The following is a 22,290-nucleotide window of genomic DNA, read 5'->3' as shown; positions in this document are numbered from 1 at the left end:
TGTGATTTTTATGTTATTACTGCACCTATAAAAACCTTAAGCCTGCCATTCCTTAGAAACTCTTTTTGAAGATTAAACTTAAAAAACACATTCTGTAATTAATTTTGATTTTAATGAGAGTTTGAATTTTGATGGTGTTGTGTCTGCTGCCATAGTTTGGCATCAGGTGAGTTACTGTTGATTTTGTTTAGGAAAAGCAAAATCATACTTTTGGTTATTAGTAAATAAAGAGGGTTAATGTTATCTTCCTAAGTATTAAACTAAATTTATCAGAAGGTAAATTAATTGAAGTTTTTGTTGCATTTTTATTTTAATACACCTGGTTTTTGGACTTTCTAAGTGTTTAAAAATCAAGCTTAAGGTTTTTATTTGGAAGTTGTTTCATGATATTTTTAGACATTTAATACTCTGAATTCTTTTTGTAGCTCTCGGTGAAAGGTTACAATGACAAGCAGCCAATTTTGCTAAAGAAGATTATTGAGAAAATGGCTACCTTTGAGATTGATGAAAAAAGATTTGAAATTATCAAAGAGGCAGTAAGTTTTCTGAACTCATTTTTGTAATTTTTTTATTCATAAGGTAATATTGCCATATTATGAACATTTTTGAAAAAGAGGAGAGAAGGAAAAGAAACCTTCATAACCCTGTGGCAGTTATCTCATCCTGTCTTTGCTAAATCCTATACTTCACCCAGAAAGCAAGCTTGGGAGACTGGTGGACACCTGACCCCTTCTCCCTCCGCCCTGAAGAGCTAGGAAGTTTGCAGCACTGACTCTCAGAGAGAAGCCTGAGGTAGACCTAGTGGCTTTCAGGGACTCTTGGAGGGTTTCATCCAACCTCCACTGCAGAGGAACACACAATTCTGCGTGCTGAGATCTGCCTGCCACTAGCCTTGTCGCGTTAGGGCAGACTATTGAGGCTTGATGTATCTTCCACTTAAATTCAACTCACAGGTGGCCAGTAATGGAAATATGAAATGGGTGGCTACTTTAATAGCCAAACTGTGACCTTCATTGTACACCAAAAGAAATTACCATCAGTTTTCAAATAAAGATCCGATATTTTTTATATATGTAAATGTACTTATTGCTTGCTTGTAGAGACTTTTGGAATGGCCTTCTGGTGTAGAAACAAAGGATGCCAAGAGGTGGAGGCCCTGAAAACTGGGGATAACTTACTGAGGGATGAAAGATGTCCCATCATGAAGGCACTTAAGACTACAAGGCAGATGCTAGAGATAAAGCCTGGAAGAAGAACAAGCACGCTCTTTAGTTTAAGGCTCAGAGAGGAGTCAGCCCCATTCCAAGTTATCCAACTTCAAAAAGGAGAAAGAAGCAAACCATCCCAGTAACACACGATTTATGCAAAATGAAGTTTGATTATAGTTGATCTTCTGACATGATTTTAAAAGGATTTATAAAATTAATGAGCCCGTGTCTCCCTTCACCAGTATATGCGATCTCTGAACAATTTCCGAGCTGAGCAGCCTCACCAGCATGCCATGTACTACCTCCGCTTGCTGATGACTGAAGTGGCCTGGACGAAAGATGAATTAAAGGAAGCCCTGGATGGTGAGACTCTTTCTACTTATAACCTAATGCTTTCTTCATTTCTCTCCAAAATCATTTCGGTTTATCCTGATATCTGGTGTTCATCCTTTCTAATAACTCGTAGTTCTATTAAAGCCAGCTGTGCAAACTTTTTATAAAAACAGTGGTGGCCTTTGAAGTGGCTTTTGTATTCAGGCAGTTGAGCCACACTGGCTGTTTTCAACCTACACCCACAGCAGTTATTACTGTTCACAGATTTCTGTAGATGACTAAATGTTTTGACCCAAGCACTTACCTCATTAATATTGAAGCTTTCAAAAGAGGAAAAAAGGGTTGAGCTTAAAAGTCATATCACACAGAAAGAGTGCTCAGATGTCTTTAGATCTGTTCAGTTCAGTTCAAACCTAGAAAATGTGTGAAGCCTAAAGTTTAGTCAGTTTTTGTTACTTTTTTCCTAAAATCTGGTTTTCAGAAGTTTTGCTCTAAGTCCTAAATTCCTTGAAGGTAATGATTATGCCTTCCTTTTATCCTCTTTATTTAGTATCTAGTACAATATTTTGTCTTCAGTTTGTGTTTGATGAACGACTATTGAATGGAATGAAATTACTTTCAGAGTTGTTTTATTGGAAAGACTGTAGACTGATATCACCCTTTATTATTGTTTTATTTTTTTCACTTGTCAGCATTACTTTATCAATTAGTCTTTCTTCCTGCATGCCTAGCAATAAGAAAAAAGAATACTGTTGAATTTTTAGTAATCTTTTGATAAGTGCTTACTTATTATGTAACACTGTGCTTTTGATCTTCAGTGACTAATCAAGAGCGAAGTATTGAAAGTAATTATTTTATTGGTTGCTTCAGGCATTGGGTAGGCATATAGATTACAAAATTCATTGACTAGAACAAAGCATTTTTAATCTGGACAGTTAATATACCTTTCTTTGCAAAATTCTTGTGAGTCACATCCAGTTAATAGCAAGAATTTTACCTTTTTAAAAAAATACCATGTAATTGATTTTAAATATATTTTCAAGAAACTGCACTTGCATTCAGCATAATCAAAAAACAGAGGTTTGGGGGGTTTTTCCCCCTTTTGTTAGATTCTGGTCCGATGGTATGTGCGTTTTAAGCAGAATAAGCTCTAAGGTATCTCTTAGGCATGTGAAGCTTTCCTCAAATGTGTTTTATAAAGAGAAAGTCAGTACTTTCCTGGTTGAAATTCTCTGCTGTAATAAATAAACATTCTGTTTTGATATATATACTCATACAGTAATCTAGTAATGCCAGCATGGCTTAATCTGGAGACAATCCACTGTGAGAGGCTGGTTTCCCATGGTTCTAAGTCAGTCAGCCATCCAGGTGCAGGGTTGTAGGAACCTCAGAGTTCACTGTGGTCCGACAGCATTTACTGGCTGCCTGCTGTGTACCAGGCCCTAGACTCCAGGTACTTGAGATAAAAAAGGTCAGTCAGATGGGGTTTCTTGGGTCAAGGAGCTCCAGTCCAGTAGCAAAGCATAAATGTAAACAGATCATTTCATGTAGAGGCTAAGAGAGTAAATGTTGTGCTAGAGGCCTGCAGAAAGTGCTGAGGGGGGCTAGCAAAGGAGGCTGCTAGGAGTGCAGTGGTGTGGAATAAGTATGCACTTCGGAATGCCAGACCCAAGATCAAATGCCACCTCTGCAACTTACTAGCTTGATGACTCTGGCCAGGGAACTGAAATTTTCTTAACTTCAGCTTTCTCAACTTTAAAATGGGAATAATAGTACATACTTTATAGTTATGTTATAACTTATAACATCGTATAAGTTATAAGGTAACATCTATAAAATGCCAGACCCGTAGTAAGCATTTGTTAATTCCCTTCCCATGTCTCTCTTTAAATTTTAGTCACTTATTCCATCCATTGTAGCAATTATTAGCATGGTGTCCTAATGGAGAAAGGACAACTCTTCCTTATTGACGAATTAAATCAATACTTGTAAAAGAAACGAGGGGACTAGAAAATCATATTAGGATGCCATAATAATAATTGATACAGGGAATATCCACCATTGAATGCTAAAATTAGTGGGTAAAAGTTAACGGAAAAAGGCTATTTGTATAGTCCCAAAGTGTTTCCCACAAAATAAATATTTATTAATTACAATGGGAATTGTAATTGGGAATTACATTGGGAAAAGTGGACATTGATGGGCAGGTGACTTTTCCTAATTTCTTGTAGAACATGCATGAGTTACTCAATTTTAACCAAAAGATTAAAACAGTCCACTCACAGCAAAAACATCTGGCAGACACTACCTTAACCAAGTGATCGGCGTCACCAGTCCTACACCACATCTCCATCAGGTCCCTCTGATGTGATGCACAGGGAGAGGCACATTACCTCTGTGGTGTTCTTCCTAGTAATACATAAGCTCACTTTAATCAGGAGAAAACACTAGGCAAACACAAATAAAGAGCATTTTATAAAATAGCTGAACAGTACTCTTCAAAAATCTTGGGGTCCTGAAAGCCAAGGAAAGCCAAGGAACTGTGACAGATTGGAGGACACTGTGGGGACATATGACAACTAAATGCAAGGTGGAGTTGTGGATTAGATCCTGGAACAGAAAATGAATTTTAATGGAAACACTGAAATCCAAATAAAGGGTGTGTTTTAGTTAATAGCATTGTACCAGTATTAATTTCTTAGTTTTGATCATTGTACTATCGTTATGAAAGACAGTAACGTCAGGGAAAACTGAGTGAAGTATATACAGGAACTCTGTACTATTTTTGCAACTCTTTTATAAGTCTCAAATTGTCTCAGAGTTTTTTTAAAAAGCTCATAGGTAGAGCTTATTATTTCTTACACCTTTACAGATGTCACCCTTCCTCGCCTTAAGGCCTTCATACCTCAGCTCCTGTCACGGCTGCACATTGAAGCCCTTCTCCATGGAAACATAACAAAGCAGGTGGGTGGGTGAGCTTTTAGCAGTCTTTTATGGATCAATACAGAGATTTTTTACCCTAGTCTGTCTAAGACTATTAACCACTCTGGTGTGCTTATAAGCACATTGGTGTTGACTCAACCTTCCCTGCTCTGTGCAGGAAGGTAGGAGAGGGGATGCGAGGAGTACAGTGATCGTGGTTACCTGTGAACCTACTTTCGTGGCTGCCTCCTCTGCTCTTGCCTGTCTTGTGCAGTCATAGGAGGAAATGGGAATAATTATCCCCGCTCTGTGTAGGACAGCAGGACTGTGCAGTGGATAAGAGCACATGGTCTGCAATCCCACAGCCTGGGTTCATATCCTGACTCTGCCACATACTAGATAGGTAATCTTCTGAAAATGTGTTGACCTCTCTGTGGTCAGTTTCCTTATCTGTAAAATTAGAGTTATAAGGGTTAAATTAAATAGTACAAGCTAAGTGTTTAGCACGTGGAAGGCGCTCCGGGATTCCCATGGCACTCTGTCTCAAGAGCCCACAGTCTCTGCCCCTCTCCTATACTGCTTCCGAAACAATATGCCTGAGGTCAGATGCTAATAAGTGGCAGAGACAGGATTCTGACCAAAGTCAGTTTTATTCAGAGTAAAGCCTTATGCTCACTTACCTCCTTTGCTTTCCTATAACCCTGGTGTGTGTGGTCAGACTCATTTGCTTGGGGTCAACTTTCCATCACCAACACCTCTCCAGCTTTGGCAGTACCTTTTTCCCAGCATCGAGATCAGTGTTGATGATTGCCTGGGTCTATGTTTCTCTTCACTACTACCATATTGATGATATTGCATTTTGACAAATTCAATTTTTATCCATTTGAATAAGATCAAATGTATTTAAGATTTAAAAATCCATTGTTATGATGAATTAGACTAGTTTATTTCACAAGCATGTTGTTTTCATATTGCATGGTTGTCATCCAGTATACTATTTTTATTTTCACAGACAAGATGCATCTTTGTTTTTGTAATGTGCCGTGGCCTGTCTTTTTCCACAGGCTGCATTAGGAATTATGCAGATGGTTGAAGATACTCTTATTGAACATGCTCATACGAAACCTCTCCTTCCAAGTCAGCTCGTTCGGTATAGAGAAGTTCAGCTCCCTGACAGTAAGTTGACATGTTATAACTTTGGTAATGGACTACTTTGACATAATATTGTGGGTGATTATAGGTAGGTTAAATTCACTTGGGTGATAATGTATAGTTCTATGGTAAAGATCTACTGAGATCCCCTGCTATTTATAGAGTACAGTTAAAGATAGATAATCCTGCCAGAAAATTCTGCATAGGAGGACCAAAGAGGTGAAAGTGGAGGCAGGCAATTATTTTGAAGAGAATGATACTGGACTTGACTGGTAATTGAGTGTAGAGGAGTTAGGAAGTACAAAACTCACAAATCTAAAGAAATGTTGACTGTGAAGCATGAAATAAAATGTATTTATGAAAAATGGAAACTAGGATCATAATACCTAATTGGAAGCCTATAGGAGTCTTTGGCAGAAATGGTTTTAGGAAACTCACAGGTACAGATAACAACGTGTATTCATTATATGCATATTTTATAAGGAATTAACATAAAGAATGAATATAATTAATATATTGGAGTTTGCAACGTTGCATTACTTTTACATTAACAGTGGTTTCTTTTGATATAAAACTTATTAAGCATTATTTTCAATATTGTTCGAAATTGTATAGTGGGAAGTATATTAGATCAGGGATGAGAAGCACTGTTTTTTTAGCCAAACTCAACTGATGGCTATTCCCCGTGCGTGGTCTATACTTTTTTTTCCAGTTGTTTTGTCTTCCTGAAATAGTTCTTCCTTCCCACCCACCCCTTTGTCATGGCCTGTGTCTACACCCTATTCATCCTTCTAGGCCCGTCATAAACCACCTATTCCGCTCAACTTTTTCTAAAACTGCCAGCTAGGAGGAACCATGTCCCCTTCTGCCTTCCCAATGCAGGTTTTCTGAACCTTCCTTATTCAAGCTACTCAGCTCTTCTCTTGCATTGGGATTGAAGGGCATCTCCATCTCCCCTGTTAGACTATACAGTTCTTAAAGCCAGAGTTTATTTCTGGCTCATTTGAGGAGCTACTCAAGCAACTCAAACATAGTATTGCCTCAGGATATCTTTGTTGAACGCTCAAAGGTACCTTGAGCTCAGCTCTGCCGTTCTGCATGGCCAGTCGTCACAGACCTGGTAATGGTTCATTTCAGACTTGTGCTAGTTTGTTCCTCAGTCACTGTGGCATGGTGGAGAGGAAGAATCAGAACCTGCTGTTCAATAACCAGAGCGCTTGGTCATCAGGCAAAGTGAGGCCAGTCTAGAAACAGAATATCAAAGCGAGATCTCTGTCTCACACCTCTTTTTGCCACACTTCCTGCTTCTGTCTCCTCTCCTAGGGTACTGTCTCTTTTCTCTCACATTGCTCTCACAAATTGCCCCATGCTCAAAAATAACTCAGTTCACGGCCCGTTCTCCAAATGCGAGGTGTTAGGAAATCATTTTAATTTAGCCAACTGATCAGATGTGAGTATCTTAAATAGTCCTTCACTTACCTCTCCATGGACCAATGTTTACAGCTTTAAAAGAAAAATTTCAGGCATTGTGAAGGAGGAGACATTTTGGGATATGTATGAAAAGGCTGCAAATGTGTGAGGCCAGGAGGCAGACTTTCAGCCTGTGTTCGCCTCCTCTTCTGAGAAGGGAGAACTTAGTGCTGCCAGAGTATGATCAGAAAGTTTGACTTGTTGGTCTAACGTGGAGCTGATCAAAAAAGTGAAATACAGGGGCTGGCCCCGTGGCCGAGTGGTTAAGTTCGCGCGCTCCGCTGCAGGCGGCCCAGTGTTTCGTTGGTTCGAATCCTGGGCGTGCACATGGCACTACTCATCAAACCACACTGAGGCAGCGTCCCACATGCCACAACTAGAAGGACCCACAACGATGATTCTACAACTATGTACCGGGGGGGCTTTGGGGAGAAAAAAGGAAAAAAATAAAATCTTTAAAAAAAAAAAGAAAGAAAAGTGAAATACAACTTCGAGCATCTCTGCCTCCCTTTATTGTTGATGTCTGAATTACCATCCATAAAAGTGAGCAAACGTATCATTACTAATATGTCTGAGAAATCTCATTTGTGAGTCTTACACAGTACTAAATACTAAACACTATGTATTTGCTTAGTCACATTTATTGCTCATGAAATAAAGTTATCAGATCATAAAACATGATCATCTATTCATAAGTTTGATGAAATATTTGATCAACGTATCTGAGTTTTAGTCTTAGCTCACCACCATCCAACGTTGTGTCCTTGGACAAGTAGCCCCACTTCTCAGGGTCTTAGTTTCCTCATCTCTCAAGTGAGTTGTTAGGCTCTGTTATCTCGAAGCATTGCACACATTTGTGTAAATTTGTGAAGTGACCTTTATATGGGTGTTGGTATACAGTTTTGGGAGTAGCATGCTGAATAGAAATACAAGATAAAAGCACAGCTGGTAATTTTTAAAAATTGTTTTGTATGGCTATGGAAGCATCGGTGTTATTTCTGTTGAGGTTCTTACATGTATTAGCTAGTTCTAATCTAGTAGATATACTACGTTGTACATTTTATTAACTATGGATCTCTTTTATCATTAATACTTAGTCATAAAATGGGTCTTTTTAAGTTCTTTCTCCTTTAAGTTCACTAAGTATTTATTGAGGGCCCACCAAGTGCAAATCACCGTGTTAGGATTCTCCCAGGTAAGTGAACTGAGTTTCACATTCTTGGTAAATTAACTGCATTTGGAATTGTCAAAAAACACCAACCAAACTGAACAACTTTAAAAAGCCTAACAAAAACTAGACTTTATTAAGCCCTAAATAAGTTTTTGAACCTCTTGCTCTCTTTTTGAAACCTTTTAGGAGGATGGTTTGTTTACCAGCAGAGGAATGAAGTTCACAATAACTGTGGCATCGAGATCTACTACCAAACAGACATGCAGAGCACCTCGGAGAATATGTTTCTAGAGCTCTTCTGTCAGATCATCTCAGAGCCTTGCTTCAACACTCTGCGCACCAAGGAGCAGCTGGGTGAGAGGGAAGCGGGGGTAGCAGGGTGTCCTAGACCTTGAGGAGCAGCCACTGTTCTGAGAAGGCATTCTTCACGGACACGGTCCTCTAGCATGGTGCTTCAGAAAGACTTGTGAAGACCTGGTTTGTGGGGAAGCCACTTGTAAATGATAAGCAATTAATATCTTATGGACATTAAAGCAATTCTTAAGGAGATAACACTGTATTTACGTTACATACATGACATTTTGTGTAGGGAGGGAGAAGATGCTAAGGGCAGACTATTTATTATGGGTGGCGAGGTGGAAAGCAAGCTGTTTAGAGAAGCTTAGACTCCCTAAACTTTCGGTTTCCTGAGGATAGGTACTGTCTCTTATTCATGTTTTTTTTTTCCTTTTCTTTTCTTTTTTTGAGGAAGATTAGTCCTGAGCTAACTGCTGCCAATCCTCCTCTTTTTGCTGAGGAAGACTGGCCCTGAGCTAACATCCACGCCTATCTTCCTCTACTTTATATGTGGGACGCCTACCATAGCATGGCGTGCCAAGCGGTGCCACATCCGAACCCGGGATCCGAACTGGTGAACCCTGGGCTGCCGCAGCGGAATGTGCGCACTTAACTGCTGTGCCATCAGGCCAGCCCCTCTTATTCATCTTTGTATCCCAAGCCTGGGGGACACCAAACGTACTCAGTGAATGTGTATTGAGGAAGTGTTTCAGGCAGAGTTGTAGGCCCTGTTAAAAGTCTTGGAGATCGTGGCATGTTTGATCAATGAGAAAAGACAGAAGCCCCAGTAATGACTGGGAAGAACCAGTGAAAAAGGATTTGGATGAGTCTCTCGAATACCTATCATCCCTCCAAATACCTGTCATTTTTCAAACAATCTCCATGCTAGATGCTGGACATCAAAAATGAGTAAGTTACAGATATTCCTTCCCTTCAAGGAGCTCACAATCGAATCAAGAAGGCAGACCCGTAAAGGAATAATTACAATACAGTGTAGTAAATGCTCCTAAGAGTGTTCAAACTCCAAAGGCTATGCTGAAGAAAATGACTTCCTCAGAAGTGGGACCCAGAGATACCCCAGGTGTGAGAGGTGTGGTTCAGGGCAGAGCTGCTGAAGGAGGCGAGTCATGAGCTCAGTTTAGAAAAGATGTTAAAGGGAGGTAGTGCATGAGCTCACAAGATGGCAGTGGAAGTATGACCTTCAATTGCTTGCTCTCTAGAGATTTCCAGTCTGCATAGAGCTGGTCCAGGAATGGATTATCTAACGAGACAGGCAACAGTAGAGGCAAGCTCGCATAAGGAACTCTTTTTTTTTTAGTATTTTTTTTTCTGCGTTCTCTCCTCAAATCCCCCAGTACATTACTTGCATATTTTAGTTGTGGATCCTTCTAGTTGTGGCATGTGGAACACTGCCTCGACATGACCTGATGAGCGGTGCCATGTGCGTGCCCAGGATCAGAACCGGTGAAACCCTGGGCCGCCGGAGCGGAGTGTGCGAACTTAACCACTCGGCCACGGGGCCGGGCCGGCCCCCACATAAGGAACTTTGATGTGAAAGGAAACAGCTAGGACAATGATTAAGGGATGAAAATGAGCCCAGCATTTCATCGGGGTGGGAATAACTTTAACATAGATTGGAGGAGATTAACTAGCAGGCAGTTAGGAGTCACGGGATGTGAGTTTGAATGGTGAATAGGATGTCTTTTTTTGAGAAGAGTTATCTCCAACTTTCTACCTATTCTTCAGAGAGCTCTTTTGCTGTGTCTTTAGGAACTGAGCATATCTTAATTGCTCACATTGTGAATAGCATAAAGCCCTAAAGTAGATTTCTTTGCTCTGGCAGGATAATTTTTGAAAGATTGAAAGACCTGAGTCTCAAATGCCAGGACCCTGACCGTCTGGTGTTTGTGTTCCAGGCTATATTGTCTTCAGCGGGCCACGGCGAGCCAACGGCATCCAGGGTTTACGGTTTATTATCCAGTCAGAAAAGCCGCCTCACTACCTGGAAAGCCGAGTAGAAGCTTTCTTAATCACCATGGAAAAGTCCATAGAGGACATGACAGAAGAGGCCTTCCAGAAACACATTCAGGCGTTAGCGATTCGTCGACTAGACAAACCAAAGAAACTCTCTGCAGAGTGTGCTAAATATTGGGGGGAAATCATCTCCCAGCAATACAATTTCGACAGAGGTAAGGCAGTGTTCAGGCCCCAGTGTTTATGACTTGTGAGTGTAACATTTGAGGACCCCAAGGCCGTTCTGCAAGATGGTGCTCGCTCTATAGGTGATGTTCCAGTATTGACTTGGGAGGGTGGTGGGAGCAGCACTTCTAAAGAACCATCATGTCACTTAACAATTTCCTATGAGAAACTTTGTCCTTTTTTCTTCTCAAAAATGAACTGGGTCGACCTGTATCTCATCATAATGTACTACTAATAAATCTGATTTCACTTTTTATGTTCAATCAGTGTGCCCCCGAGGCTCTGAGCACAGATATGTATGTATCTATTTCCCATGACAGTAGAAAAAATGGAAAATTTGCAGATGGAACTCTGTTGAGGCAAGTCCTGCCCTGCAGGCCCAGGGGTTCAAACTTTTGCCTTTAGGGACCCCCAAAACTGTAACGGTGGTTTTAGATTTGGGAGAGCTGTGCTCCCTGAGTCGCCTGCTTATCAGCTTCCTTTCACTTTCTTCTAGAGCGGAGATCAACAGTGGAGTACACTAAGTCACACTAGAAGTCGGGGGCGTAGGGTGGTGTTCTCATTCTGACACCAACAAGCTAAAGATCTTGGCCAAGTCACCTTTTATGGGTCTCAGTTTCCTGACCTATAATTTTTCCAGCACTTGGATCCAATCTTAATGATAACCATACCTACCATTTATTGAACATTTACCATATGCCTGCATCGTGTTATTGTCATACAGTTAGGTATCACTTAATGACGGGAATACGTTCTGAGAAATGTGATGCTAGGCGATTTTGTCATTGTGCGGACATTGTAGGGTGCACTTCCACAAACCTAGATGGTAGAGCCTGTACACACCTAGGCTGTATGGTACTAATCTCATGGGACCGCCATCATTTTTGCACTCCATCATTGACCAAAGCATCGTTATGTGGCACATGACTGTATATCATTTTCCTTTCTTCTCACTACAGCCCCATTAAGTAGTTATTATTCCCAATTTCCAGATGAGGAAACTGAGGCTCGAAAAAGTTGAAGGGACTACCCCAAGATGCAACAACTCCTAAGTAAAGAGCCAGGATATAAACCCAGACTAGCCTGGCTACAGGGCCACGGCTCTTATCCATTGCACTACATCCCCTTGCCTTTACTTGAAATGTGTTCCCTTACTGCTTACAGGAGCAGATGATCCCTTAAAGATATGGATACTTCAGAGTGTTGGAGTGAAGTATATTGTCATTTGGTGTAGTATTGTAGGCTACTTAAAATGGAAATATTAGTAAATTATTGTTTGATTTCTTTTTTAGATAATACAGAAGTTGCATATTTAAAGACACTTACCAAGGAAGATATCATCAAGTTCTATAAGGTAAGTTGAATTTCTATATTTAGATTTTGACCAGTAAGGAAATACTGTCTTTGCTGTGTTGTTGTTGCCTCTTTGAACCCATTGAGGCAGGATTTATGAAGGCATTTTTATGGATTTAAGTATTTTTGACACATATTACTGTTAGAAAAATTAGAGACAATTCATATGTATCAGAACCCAGTACTGTGTTCCCCTTCCTCTGGACCACGGACTGTTCTGGCCCTTCCAAATCTGCCCATTTAGGCTCCCCTTTGTTTTTTTTCTCTCTGTTCCCCCTACCCCCCAACCCACCAAGAACATTGCTGAGCTTGTTTGCTGGGAAGGAAGATCGAAGGAAATGAATAGAACTTAAGAATTAGATTATTTTCCAGTCTCTGACAACTATAAATTGTCTTCACCCATGTAGGTGCCACTGCGGCTGCTTTTTTAGATAAATGATTACTCGCATTTGAACTGTGTTCAGAGAACCTATGAGTTTTGAATGCCTGTGGTCACTGAGAAAGTTTATCAAGAGCAAAGAAAGGCACCACCATTAAAGTTTTCCTAGTACAGCTTTGAGAGGTTTGCATCATGTAAATTTTCCCCACCTGTAACAAAATTCTAAGAAGGGTAGTAAAAATTTTAAGTGTGTGTATAATGTGTAATAAACATGGTGAGTGCAGAAATTAAAAATTTATGCTGCAATAGAGTTGTACTTAAAGTGTTATGTGTATTCTTTGTAATATATTGGGGCTTCTAATTTGAGTAAAGTACTTTTATGCCTATTTTGCAGGACAAGGAGCAAAATTATGCTCCATATAGTGCCTTAGAATTATACCCTGTCTAGTGTTCTAGCCACTTCTCCTGGTTCATCTCTGATTTATGATGTGCCGTTTCTTTGGTCAGAAACCCAGTCCTGCCCTGTGCTGACGTCTCTTTGGGAGAGATCTCATCTACTTTACAGTGGCATTTTTCAGGGCTATATTATAGCTGCCAACACAAGAGTTCTCATTAGAATGATTTTGTGAAATTAGTTGTACAGTGAAGGCTAATGACATTTTTCTTCTGTATTAGAGTTTCTAATGCCCGTTTAATTCACCGCTGTCGGGATGTGTGGGAGAGTAAGGAAAAGGAAATAGTCCCTGACTGAAGGTGCTGATGGTATCCTAGGGGACAAATAGTGACCTTGCACTATCTCCGAGTTACTTACACCTCTTCCCCTCAAATCCTCTGCAAGACGACAGGGCTGCTGTTCTCTCTGTGTGCAAACAGGTATCACTATAGCTGGTAACACCTCAGCACATAGGAAAGGAAGACAATAACGGTTTTAGTTTCAAATTTTGACAGTGGAAGCCAATATTTTGAATGCCCCTTTTCAGCAATGAGGTTTGAGACATTTTGGCTGTAGAAACAGATGGGTGGACAGGTTATTATTTTATTTACCTCTTTGCATTGTGCAGAGGAAGACAAGAGTGTCATCTCAACTACTCTTGTTCTTTTGTAGTAATAGTCCTTAAAAATATGTATATTTTGATAAGGGAGAGGCTATGAATGTGTGGAGGTCAGGGCTATATGAGAAATCTCTGTACCTTCCACTCAATTTTGCTGTGAACCTAAAACTGCTTTAAAGAATAATATCTATTGAAATATATATGTGTGTGTAAAGAAATATATATTTTTTAATAAAAAATATATAAAACAAAATTCTGACCTGAAATATAACCCCAGGTAGACTTTGTGTACATGAAGAGAGAGCTACAATAGGCCTGTGAGGGGCAGAGTCAGGTATGGGAGCAATGCTCGGGACATCGTCTGCGCCCAGTGCTCAGTTGTCTAGAGAGCCCTGCGTAGAGCTGCCAACCTCAGCGATCTCAGCCTCTCAGGAGATTCTTTCACCTGTGGGTATAAGCAGGAGCGATGTGGCCTCTCACTACAGAGCGGAGCACAGCCGGTCAGCAACTAGCTAGCTCTGTGACCTCAGCCAAGTTACTTAAGCTTCTGAGCCTCACTTTTCTTATTTACAAAATAAAGAGAAATTGGTATATTAATAGAAATGGGATGTGTAAAGTGATTGGCACCTAGTAGCATTTAAGAAATAGTCTCTATTGTTGTTAACACTTTATTAGTCATACTCAGTCCCAGGGTTTTTAAATGTTTTCATCAGAATGCTTTAAATCAGAATATGTTTTCCTCCTTGATGTTATAAAATGTTTTGGTTTTGTTTATGTACTGCTTGAGACTGTTTCGCTTTGCAAGGTTAGGTGCGAGTTCTCAATTGCCTACCAAAGACGGTGATCATGCTCAGCTCCTTCTGGTTCCTAAGACATTCGTTTTAAGGCATTATTAGTTATATGTGTTCAAAGAGAATGATGCCCTAATCTAACTTAACTATATTGTTTCTAGAAGAAATGAAGATTTGTCTTTCTTTCCACAAATTCTGTATTCAGTTGAAATTAGAAATAGTACCTGATTATTGAATTTGTGAAAATAGTAGTTATGACTGAATCTTTCTTGTCTTAAAAAAATGGGAGTATTTATTACTGAGCCTAAGATAACTCTAGAACAGCATTTCCCCAGCTGTGTTCCATGGTACACAAGTGTTCTACAAGATATTAATAGGGGTACTAAAAAAAAGGTTTCATGACCATATAAGTTTGGGAATGTGTGCGCTCTTTATTCCCGTTCTTGGAGAATCACAGAGTGTGTTAGCATTTTAAAAGTTCTAAGAAGCCCCACGGTAAAGCCTTCTTTAGTCCAGCATTTGTTTAATTTTGATTAACCAAACATTTCCTAAACTGATTTCACCATGGACCCTTTTTTTTGCACAGAATACCAGTAAATATCTCCTGGGACTCCAGTGTTCCTTAGAATGCAGTTTGCAAGAAAATGCAGTTTGTTGGTTGGTTCGTTGGTTTTCAGGAAAATGGGGATTGTCCAGAGTTGGTCGGGAAATTGAGAACAGTCTGAAACTGAAGAGAGTGTTCTGCTGTGTACTGATACTGGTTGATATGAGGGCAATGAAGATTTGGGTGAAAGGGATCAAGAATAGATCTTTGGAAGCAAATCTTTTTTTACTCTGTTAGGTAGGATGCTCTCAATGAGGTACTCCATGTTACTGGAGGCAGACATGGGCTGAGCTCCTGAAAGAGGCTGGAGAGGCCAGAGTAGACCTGTAGGAGAGTGTGGGCTATCCTGCCAGCTGGAGGGAGCCATGGGCAAGTTTGCTGTGTGACATCAGGAGGGCTTCCCCGGCAGCTGCTCTGGACCAGGCTTAAAATAACTGCTCCGTAAATACTGTTGAGTTGATTTGGCTTCTCTGGTGATCTCTCCCTCCGAGGATACGAAACATTACTTCTGGCTGACACATCAGGGGAAGCTTCATCACATCCTGTGTTTTCCCTTTGGAAAAGACAGAGGTCCAGCATTAAGGACAAGTTGATCCCCACAGGATCTTTCTGCCAACCAACCGCTCCTGGAATTCATGGTAGTGCCTAAGGGGGATCCCTCAGAGCAGCATGGTGGAGCGGAGAGAACAAGCAGACCTCCCTTGTGACACCATCCCTTACGAGCTGTGTGACTCCAGCAAGTCATTATACCTCTCTGTATTATAGAGTCTGTCTCTAAAGTAGCAATCGTCATGATGCTTAGCTTACAGAGAATCGAGTGAGCTAACACAGGAGAGTGTCCGGTATAAGGCAGGACTCAGTAAAGGTTAGTTTCCTTCTGTTTGGGTAGATGAGGAGCCACAGCAGTGCCCTGGTGCAGAATCTCCGAAGGTTCTTAGAGGAGCAGGCCTTGTGGTCATCCCTTGACTGAGCTCAGGCCGCATCTCTGCAGACACTGAGGGTCACTAGGTGCAGCCCAGCCTCACACCCCAATGAATGCTAAACTAGGCGTCTAATCCCAGACCAGGGACTTATTAGCTGTAGGAATTTGAGCACGTCACTTAATCTCCTTGGGCTCAGTTTTCCATCTGTAAAATGGGGTTTAAGAGTAATTCTTGCCTACCTTACCTAATCTTTGTAGAGATTAAATGAAATACTGTAAGTGAGGGCAGAGAAAGGGGGCATCTTTTCTGTTTCTGGCTATATGAGAGCTGATTCTTCATAGTCGTAAGAGACCACCTCAGTTTAAGTTCCTTAGTGGGACAAAAGGGTGACCTTGCTATTCTCTCTGCCCAGGAAATGTTGGCAGTAGATGCCCCAAGGAGACATAAGGTATCCGTCCATGTTCTTGCGAGAGAAATGGATTCTTGTAAGTATTGAATATCAACTTTTTTTTAAGTATATTTAAGCACACGATAGCTGTCCCTTGCCATAGCCACATCCCTAATAGGGCACCAGAAAGTAAAGGGGTGCAGAAGGAGAACTAATTGGAGGGAAAGTCTGCTCTGTTGAGCAAAAATAAGAGGAAAAGGGAAATGAGGCAGCGAAGGAGAAAGGCAACACCAGACGGCACAGTGCCAGGCTGGTCACCGCTCCATAAGAAAACACAGCCAGTTGCCGGTAGGACATCTCCAGAGAAGCTGTCTGCAACCACTGCATGCAAGGAGGAAGGGCAAGCAATTGACCTGCTCGATGCTTCCTGTCTCCTGTCTCTGACTGGCCCTGGTCTGGCCCACAACCGTGAACTCCCCAGCCTTCTGGGTGGTTTAGTGGGTCCTTCCAAGTGGCCAGAGCCTCGGGGTCCAGTGAGGTCACACCTGGCTCTAAAGCTGCTGCAGCCACGGTCTTATAACCATGGTAGCACTGCACCATGAAGCGTCACTGGGGACACTCGGAGTAGGAGGCAGGACAGGCAGTCAAGGCCTCGGGGAGCAGGCAGCCTGAGAGGACCTGAGAAGTCTGTGAATGGGGCCTGGTACAGGTTTTTAGTGAACTGGGCCTGGTTATGATTTTTCTTTTTTTTTTTATGAAAGTTTCCTTTGTGTGCTAGTGTCAATGAGCACAAAGCATTAAACCTTTCATTTTCTTATAGGTCCTGTGGTTGGAGAGTTCCCATGTCAGAATGATATTAATTTGTCACAAGCACCAGGCTTGCCACAAGTAAGAAATGTAAATGTTATGTTAGATTGCACTGTTCGAGACTTCCTCCTTAAAAGGAACTTTTTTATCAGGACACGTGAGACCTAGAGGTTTGGGTCACCAGGTATTCGAGCCTCGACTTTAGGTCTCCCTGAAAGGCCAGGTCGCCGTTCTTTCTGACAGCTCCCAGTGGTCAGAGGCTAAGCCTCAGCCCTCATCTGCCCTTGTCTTTAGCTTGAACAGCTGTGTTACTCAGCAAAGACTCATCTCTAGCCACCTTTGTCCCAAGCCCCTTCCAGAGTACCTGCATATTTTAGTCATCTGGCAGGGCTGGCATTTACTCGCAGGAGGAGGAAACTGGCAGTGTGACTAGGCCCTTGCTGGGTGGGCACACCAGCCTCTGCCACCCTTGCTGCTGAGCCCTTGGTGTGCCAGCCTGTGTGCCCAGGAGAAAGCCAAGAGTCTTCCTTCTGGCCCACTGTCCTGCTGGGGACACTCACCAGAGGTTTGCATAGACCTGCTGGCCTGGTTCAGGCAGAAAGCTCAGCATGCTGATCATAATGAATGGTGTAGAAACTGGTATATGTGCAAAAAAAGAAAAAGCGTTGATGTCCGTTCAGTCTGCTTTTTAGGTTAAACGTACTAAGACAAAACTTTTTTTCTTTGCAGCCTGAAGTGATTCAGAACATGACCGAGTTCAAGCGTGGTTTGCCACTGTTTCCCCTTGTGAAACCGCACATTAACTTCATGGCTGCAAAGCTCTGAAGATTCTCCATGGGTGGCAAAGTGCAAGTGGATGCATTCCTGAGTCTTCCAGGGGCTGGGAAAACAACCTCGGCCACTTCAGTAGTTTCTCGTTCACTATTAGAGAGACAAACAGAAAAAAAGAAGTTTGTCAAATGTCACTATGTAGAAATACTAAAAATCCAAAGTGATTAAATTACAGAATCTTATAGATGTAGAATATTTTTAAAATACATGCCTCTTAAATATTTTAAAAAGTTTTCTTTTCATTATTGAGAGAAATTTCCCTTATGTAGCGGTACTGAAAATGATGACTGATGATCCTATAGAGCCTGCCTTCCTTGTTCTGTAAAATAGTCACTTGTCAGAAGAAAATATGTTAGCTTTTTTCTAAAAGCCTCCTAGGTTGACAGAAAAGGCTTCAAAACATTTAGAAAGGTGATACCTTTTTAAAAATCGATCCTCAAACTTGCTTTCTACTTGATGGTTTCATGTAAATCAATGGAGAACATTACATTTGGCAGATAATGAACAAAGTAATGTAATTTTCTTTTATTGGTGAAATTGCTGATTATATAAGGCATGGTTTTAATCTTTTTATAAAATTTGAACATTTTTTATTCGAACTAGTAAAATGCTGGAAAACCCCAGAACACCCTACTTATTTACAGTGCTAGAAATACAGACTTAACTTTACATCAATTTTGTCCCAAACTGAATTCTCAGGATTTCTGTGATTTGTTTCTTTCTGATTGAATTATATTGACATTCTTGTTCATAGTTGGTTTGCAGTGTCCCATCGCTTTTCCTTTTTCCCATCAACATGTTGCTGTATTTATTTAATGAGTACAAATAGGGTCAACTTAGACCCCACTGAGTGTGTGACATGCCTTTCTGACATCAGCTATTATAAACACCGGGATCTTTCTACTGCTGTGAAATTGCAGTCAGTATATGAATCAAAATGTTTGCCCCGTTACAAATTTAAAAGACAACAAGTACAAAGTCACCTTTTGGAGGTATGAAAAATAAAGCCTTGGATTCCTAAATAGTGTGATCTCCATAAGACTCTCAAATCCCTTTTTGCTACCACTCTAATATTGCCTTAAGTGTTAAGTTATTTTTTGAATAGATAAATATAAACATACAAACACACAGATGATGACTGGAGTAGACTTTTAAAAAATATTTTTTTCATGAGATACTATTTTGGGAGAAATTGTTACTATGGATTTAACAGCTGTTTTGAAATATTTACTGTTACTAAAACTTCAAGAGAAATTGTGAATATGCTTCCACATCCAGGCACCAGGAACAGTGAGTGGCCCTGTCGTCCCCTAACTCAGGCAGAGTAAAGAATGGCATTTTCAAATGACGTTTTACGTCCATTTGGGTTGTTTTGCCAGGACTTCTTTCTGTGTAGAGTCACATCTTTTCACATCTTAAGTTTTCACATTTGCCACTTTTCAGATAATCTCAATTTGGGGCAAGAATGATCTAATCACAGCTGTGGAGGCTGCTTTCGAAAGCGGGGCTCCGTTTCTACCATCAGATAAATGTGGTGCTGTAACCGTCCTTCCATCCCTTCCTTCCAGAGCTTCCTTATGTGAAGCCCACTCTGTCCCTCAGAGGTGCGTGAGTCATCACTTCCTTCTGGTTTTATGCATTTGTAGACTATGCAGCTTTTCATCAGACTGCAAATATATCCAAGAGGGATGTAAAATTACTCCTAAGTGTTGAAATCCACCACTGTAAGAGTAAATAATCCACCTACCTTTTCTGTGGAAAATTAAGTGCTATTGAGTAACTTTTAGCTCTTTTTTAAAAATGGGTGAAATTGAACAGTGTCCTTTTTATGAGAAAGTCACATGAAGAAATCCGAAAGGAATCGCACGTGGTCTTCCAGGACACTGTGCTGGCTGTCCAGTGTGCTCCAGCTCTGTCTGGTTTCCTCATTGGATGGAGAGCTCCTGTGGGGTCACTCAGGCACACTAAGGGTTCGTTCCCACGGGTCCAAACTGCAGTCCATGAGCAATAACAGATTACCCCGGACACTGCTGTCTACTCAATGCTTAGGAAATGAGATTCGTGCAACAAACTAAGTTTTTAGTTACTGTAACTTTTTAAAAAAATCTTCTTTTTGACTAGTTGATGTGGAAGAGAGAGCATGTGACACAGCCAGTATGGTGGAGCGCTAGGGTAATCCTGTTTACAATAAATCGCCTGAATTTAACCTCTGGAGTTTGCATTTGTATTATTTTCACAGTATCACTGGCCAATCCTCAGCCTACCTCTCGACATCCCATTTGACAATATTTCTTGTCTTCATTGTTCCTAATGCAAAAAGCAATGAATTATTTTTTTTTAAGTGTATCTAGGTAACAGTGATTTAGTCAAATAAATGAGTCACTTTCACACTCTTAAGAGTAGGTCACTTTCGTGAAACAGGAATCTTGGTGTGAGAGGCTGAACTCCTTGCTGTCAGTATTGTCACTAACCCCAAACCCAGAAAGATTTGTCTCTGGCATTACAGGGAGGAAAATACGAAGGATAGAAAAACAAAAGAGTCCTCTCCTCTACGGCTAGTCTGTGCATCTTCTTGCCCCATCTCCAGCAGTAGGCTAGGCAGACAGTTTGTTCAGTCCCTGGCTTCTGACTCCCTATCGAGATAATCTTTCTACTCATGTGATCGCCAGCTGGCTCAGACAGGCATTTCAAGAGGAAATCTGCTCGTCCCTCAATTTCCAGCCTAGGACAAAGGTCCAACCCGCACAGTCAACACTGTGCTCAGGAGTGAGCAGCCCTCTGCAGAGGCGCAGAGCAACCGCAGCTTTATGGCTCGGGGTCGTTTTCCCCTCTGTCACAGTGCGTGGAGGGAATCATCTGGTCCCCTTCTTGTGCCCTCTAACACAGCTTCTCAGAATGTTTATGGTGCAAACCAAGGATTCTCACAGACTTACCTCCTTTTTGTAAGGGTGGTCCCTGCCCTCCTAATCCTTCGCTGGCAGGGCCTCTGACCAGTTGGCTCCTGGGTCCCTCGTACTCTGTGCTGCCTGTCTAATGAAGTTCTTCCGTTGTCCTTGTCAGCTTGACCGTCGCACCCCCTGGTTTCTTGTGGCAGAGCTCATTGGTGGTACTGCATTGCTGCTCTTCTCACCCCAGTCCAGCTCTTCGCAGATACTACAGCATTTTGGACAGCTCATGCCCTAAATTAACATAAACTAACATTATAAAGCTCTTTACAGACCACCCTCACAGACATCGTCCACAATAATCTTTTGACACGGGAGGACGAAGATTCAAATTATCATCATCCTCCCAGGTTTTCGCGGGTGGAAGTAGGCTCAGAGAGGCTAAACAGTTTGCCAGGATCACGCAGGAAGCACAGACTCAAACCTCCACTCACATCTTTAAACCCTACATCTCATTGTTCCATGTGGATTTCCTGTAATAATAGCTACCGACTCCATAATGTGGTTTGGAACAAACTAGAAAGAGTGTTGCTTTTAGATTTGTGCGAAACTTGAACTTTTTCACATGCGCCATCTTGCTGAATCTCCCAGCCTTTGCCTGTTTGGAGGGAGGGAGATGAGATCTTGGAGTCAATGCACATCTCCAGTACGCTGTTGTTTCCACTCTGCTGGGCTATCTTGTGGACACCTATCGCCGCTGCCTGCAGGATCTCCCTCCACTGGGCTTAATCCGACCCATGCCTCCTGGCCTGCTAAACGCCTAAATCCGTGCAAGCTCTTTTTCCTGTTGCCCCTGGAGTGATAGATTGTCTGGAATCCTTCAAGAAGTTTGGAAGAGGAATGTGAAGAAGAGTGAAGTTCATCTGGGACCCCACCACTCCAAGACAACCACATATGCATTATGTTTTTGCAGTCTTTGTCCTGTGCATATAGAACGGGGTCATAGATTCAGTGTTGCAACTTGTTCCTTCAATAGTCTATACTGAGAATTTTCCACATGGATGCTCTTGAAAAAATGTGATTTGTTGTTGTTGTTGTTCTTGTTGTGTGTTTGATGTCATACTGTGGTTTGTTTTCGAATCCTCTTTGTGGGATGTTTAGGATGTTTTCAAACTTCTATCCGTGATAAAACTCCTTGTGCAGAGTATGTGTGTGATTTTCTGATTATTTCTTTAAATTGTGGGGTTATGAAATGTATCATTTAACTTTTTATTCTGAAAAATTTTAAATCTACAGAAAAGTTGTAAAAATAGTACAGTGAATTCCCATATACCCTTCACCTTGTATTCACCAGTTTAATAATGTTTGCTACACATTGCTCCCTCCGTCTGTCTCAGTAGGTTGCAGATGTCATGACTGCTTACCCCTAAGTAGTTTATCAAGTATCTCCAATAACAAGGTCAATGTGTAGTAAGGAATTGGGCCT

The 22,290-nt window shown here is 41.3% G+C and overlaps 1 protein-coding gene across 4 annotated transcripts in view; it reads left to right on the top strand.

Annotated features, from left to right (window-relative positions):
- IDE (insulin degrading enzyme) overlaps positions 1–22,009 on the top strand; it is a 101,653-nt gene extending 79,644 nt beyond the window's left edge. For all 4 annotated transcript variants that reach the window (XM_046652381.1, XM_046652380.1, XM_046652383.1 and 1 more), the window contains exons 16-25: positions 426–536; positions 1,451–1,571; positions 4,414–4,505; positions 5,528–5,639; positions 8,443–8,610; positions 10,509–10,781; positions 12,084–12,145; positions 16,306–16,378; positions 17,102–17,169; positions 17,818–22,009. In XM_046652381.1, coding sequence (XP_046508337.1) covers positions 426–536; positions 1,451–1,571; positions 4,414–4,505; positions 5,528–5,639; positions 8,443–8,610; positions 10,509–10,781; positions 12,084–12,145; positions 16,306–16,378; positions 17,102–17,169; positions 17,818–17,913 — 1,176 coding nt within the window. In that variant the 3' untranslated portion in view covers positions 17,914–22,009. The remainder of the gene's footprint in view (positions 1–425; positions 537–1,450; positions 1,572–4,413; positions 4,506–5,527; positions 5,640–8,442; positions 8,611–10,508; positions 10,782–12,083; positions 12,146–16,305; positions 16,379–17,101; positions 17,170–17,817) is intronic.
- The last annotated feature ends 281 nt before the right edge of the window (positions 22,010–22,290 follow it).

Source organism: Equus quagga, chromosome 2 (genome assembly GCF_021613505.1).
Source record: "Equus quagga isolate Etosha38 chromosome 2, UCLA_HA_Equagga_1.0, whole genome shotgun sequence".
Classification (NCBI taxonomy): domain Eukaryota; kingdom Metazoa; phylum Chordata; class Mammalia; order Perissodactyla; family Equidae; genus Equus; species Equus quagga.
The sequence above is the reverse complement of the archived record's forward strand: the minus strand, read 5'-3'. Positions and strand labels throughout refer to the sequence as shown.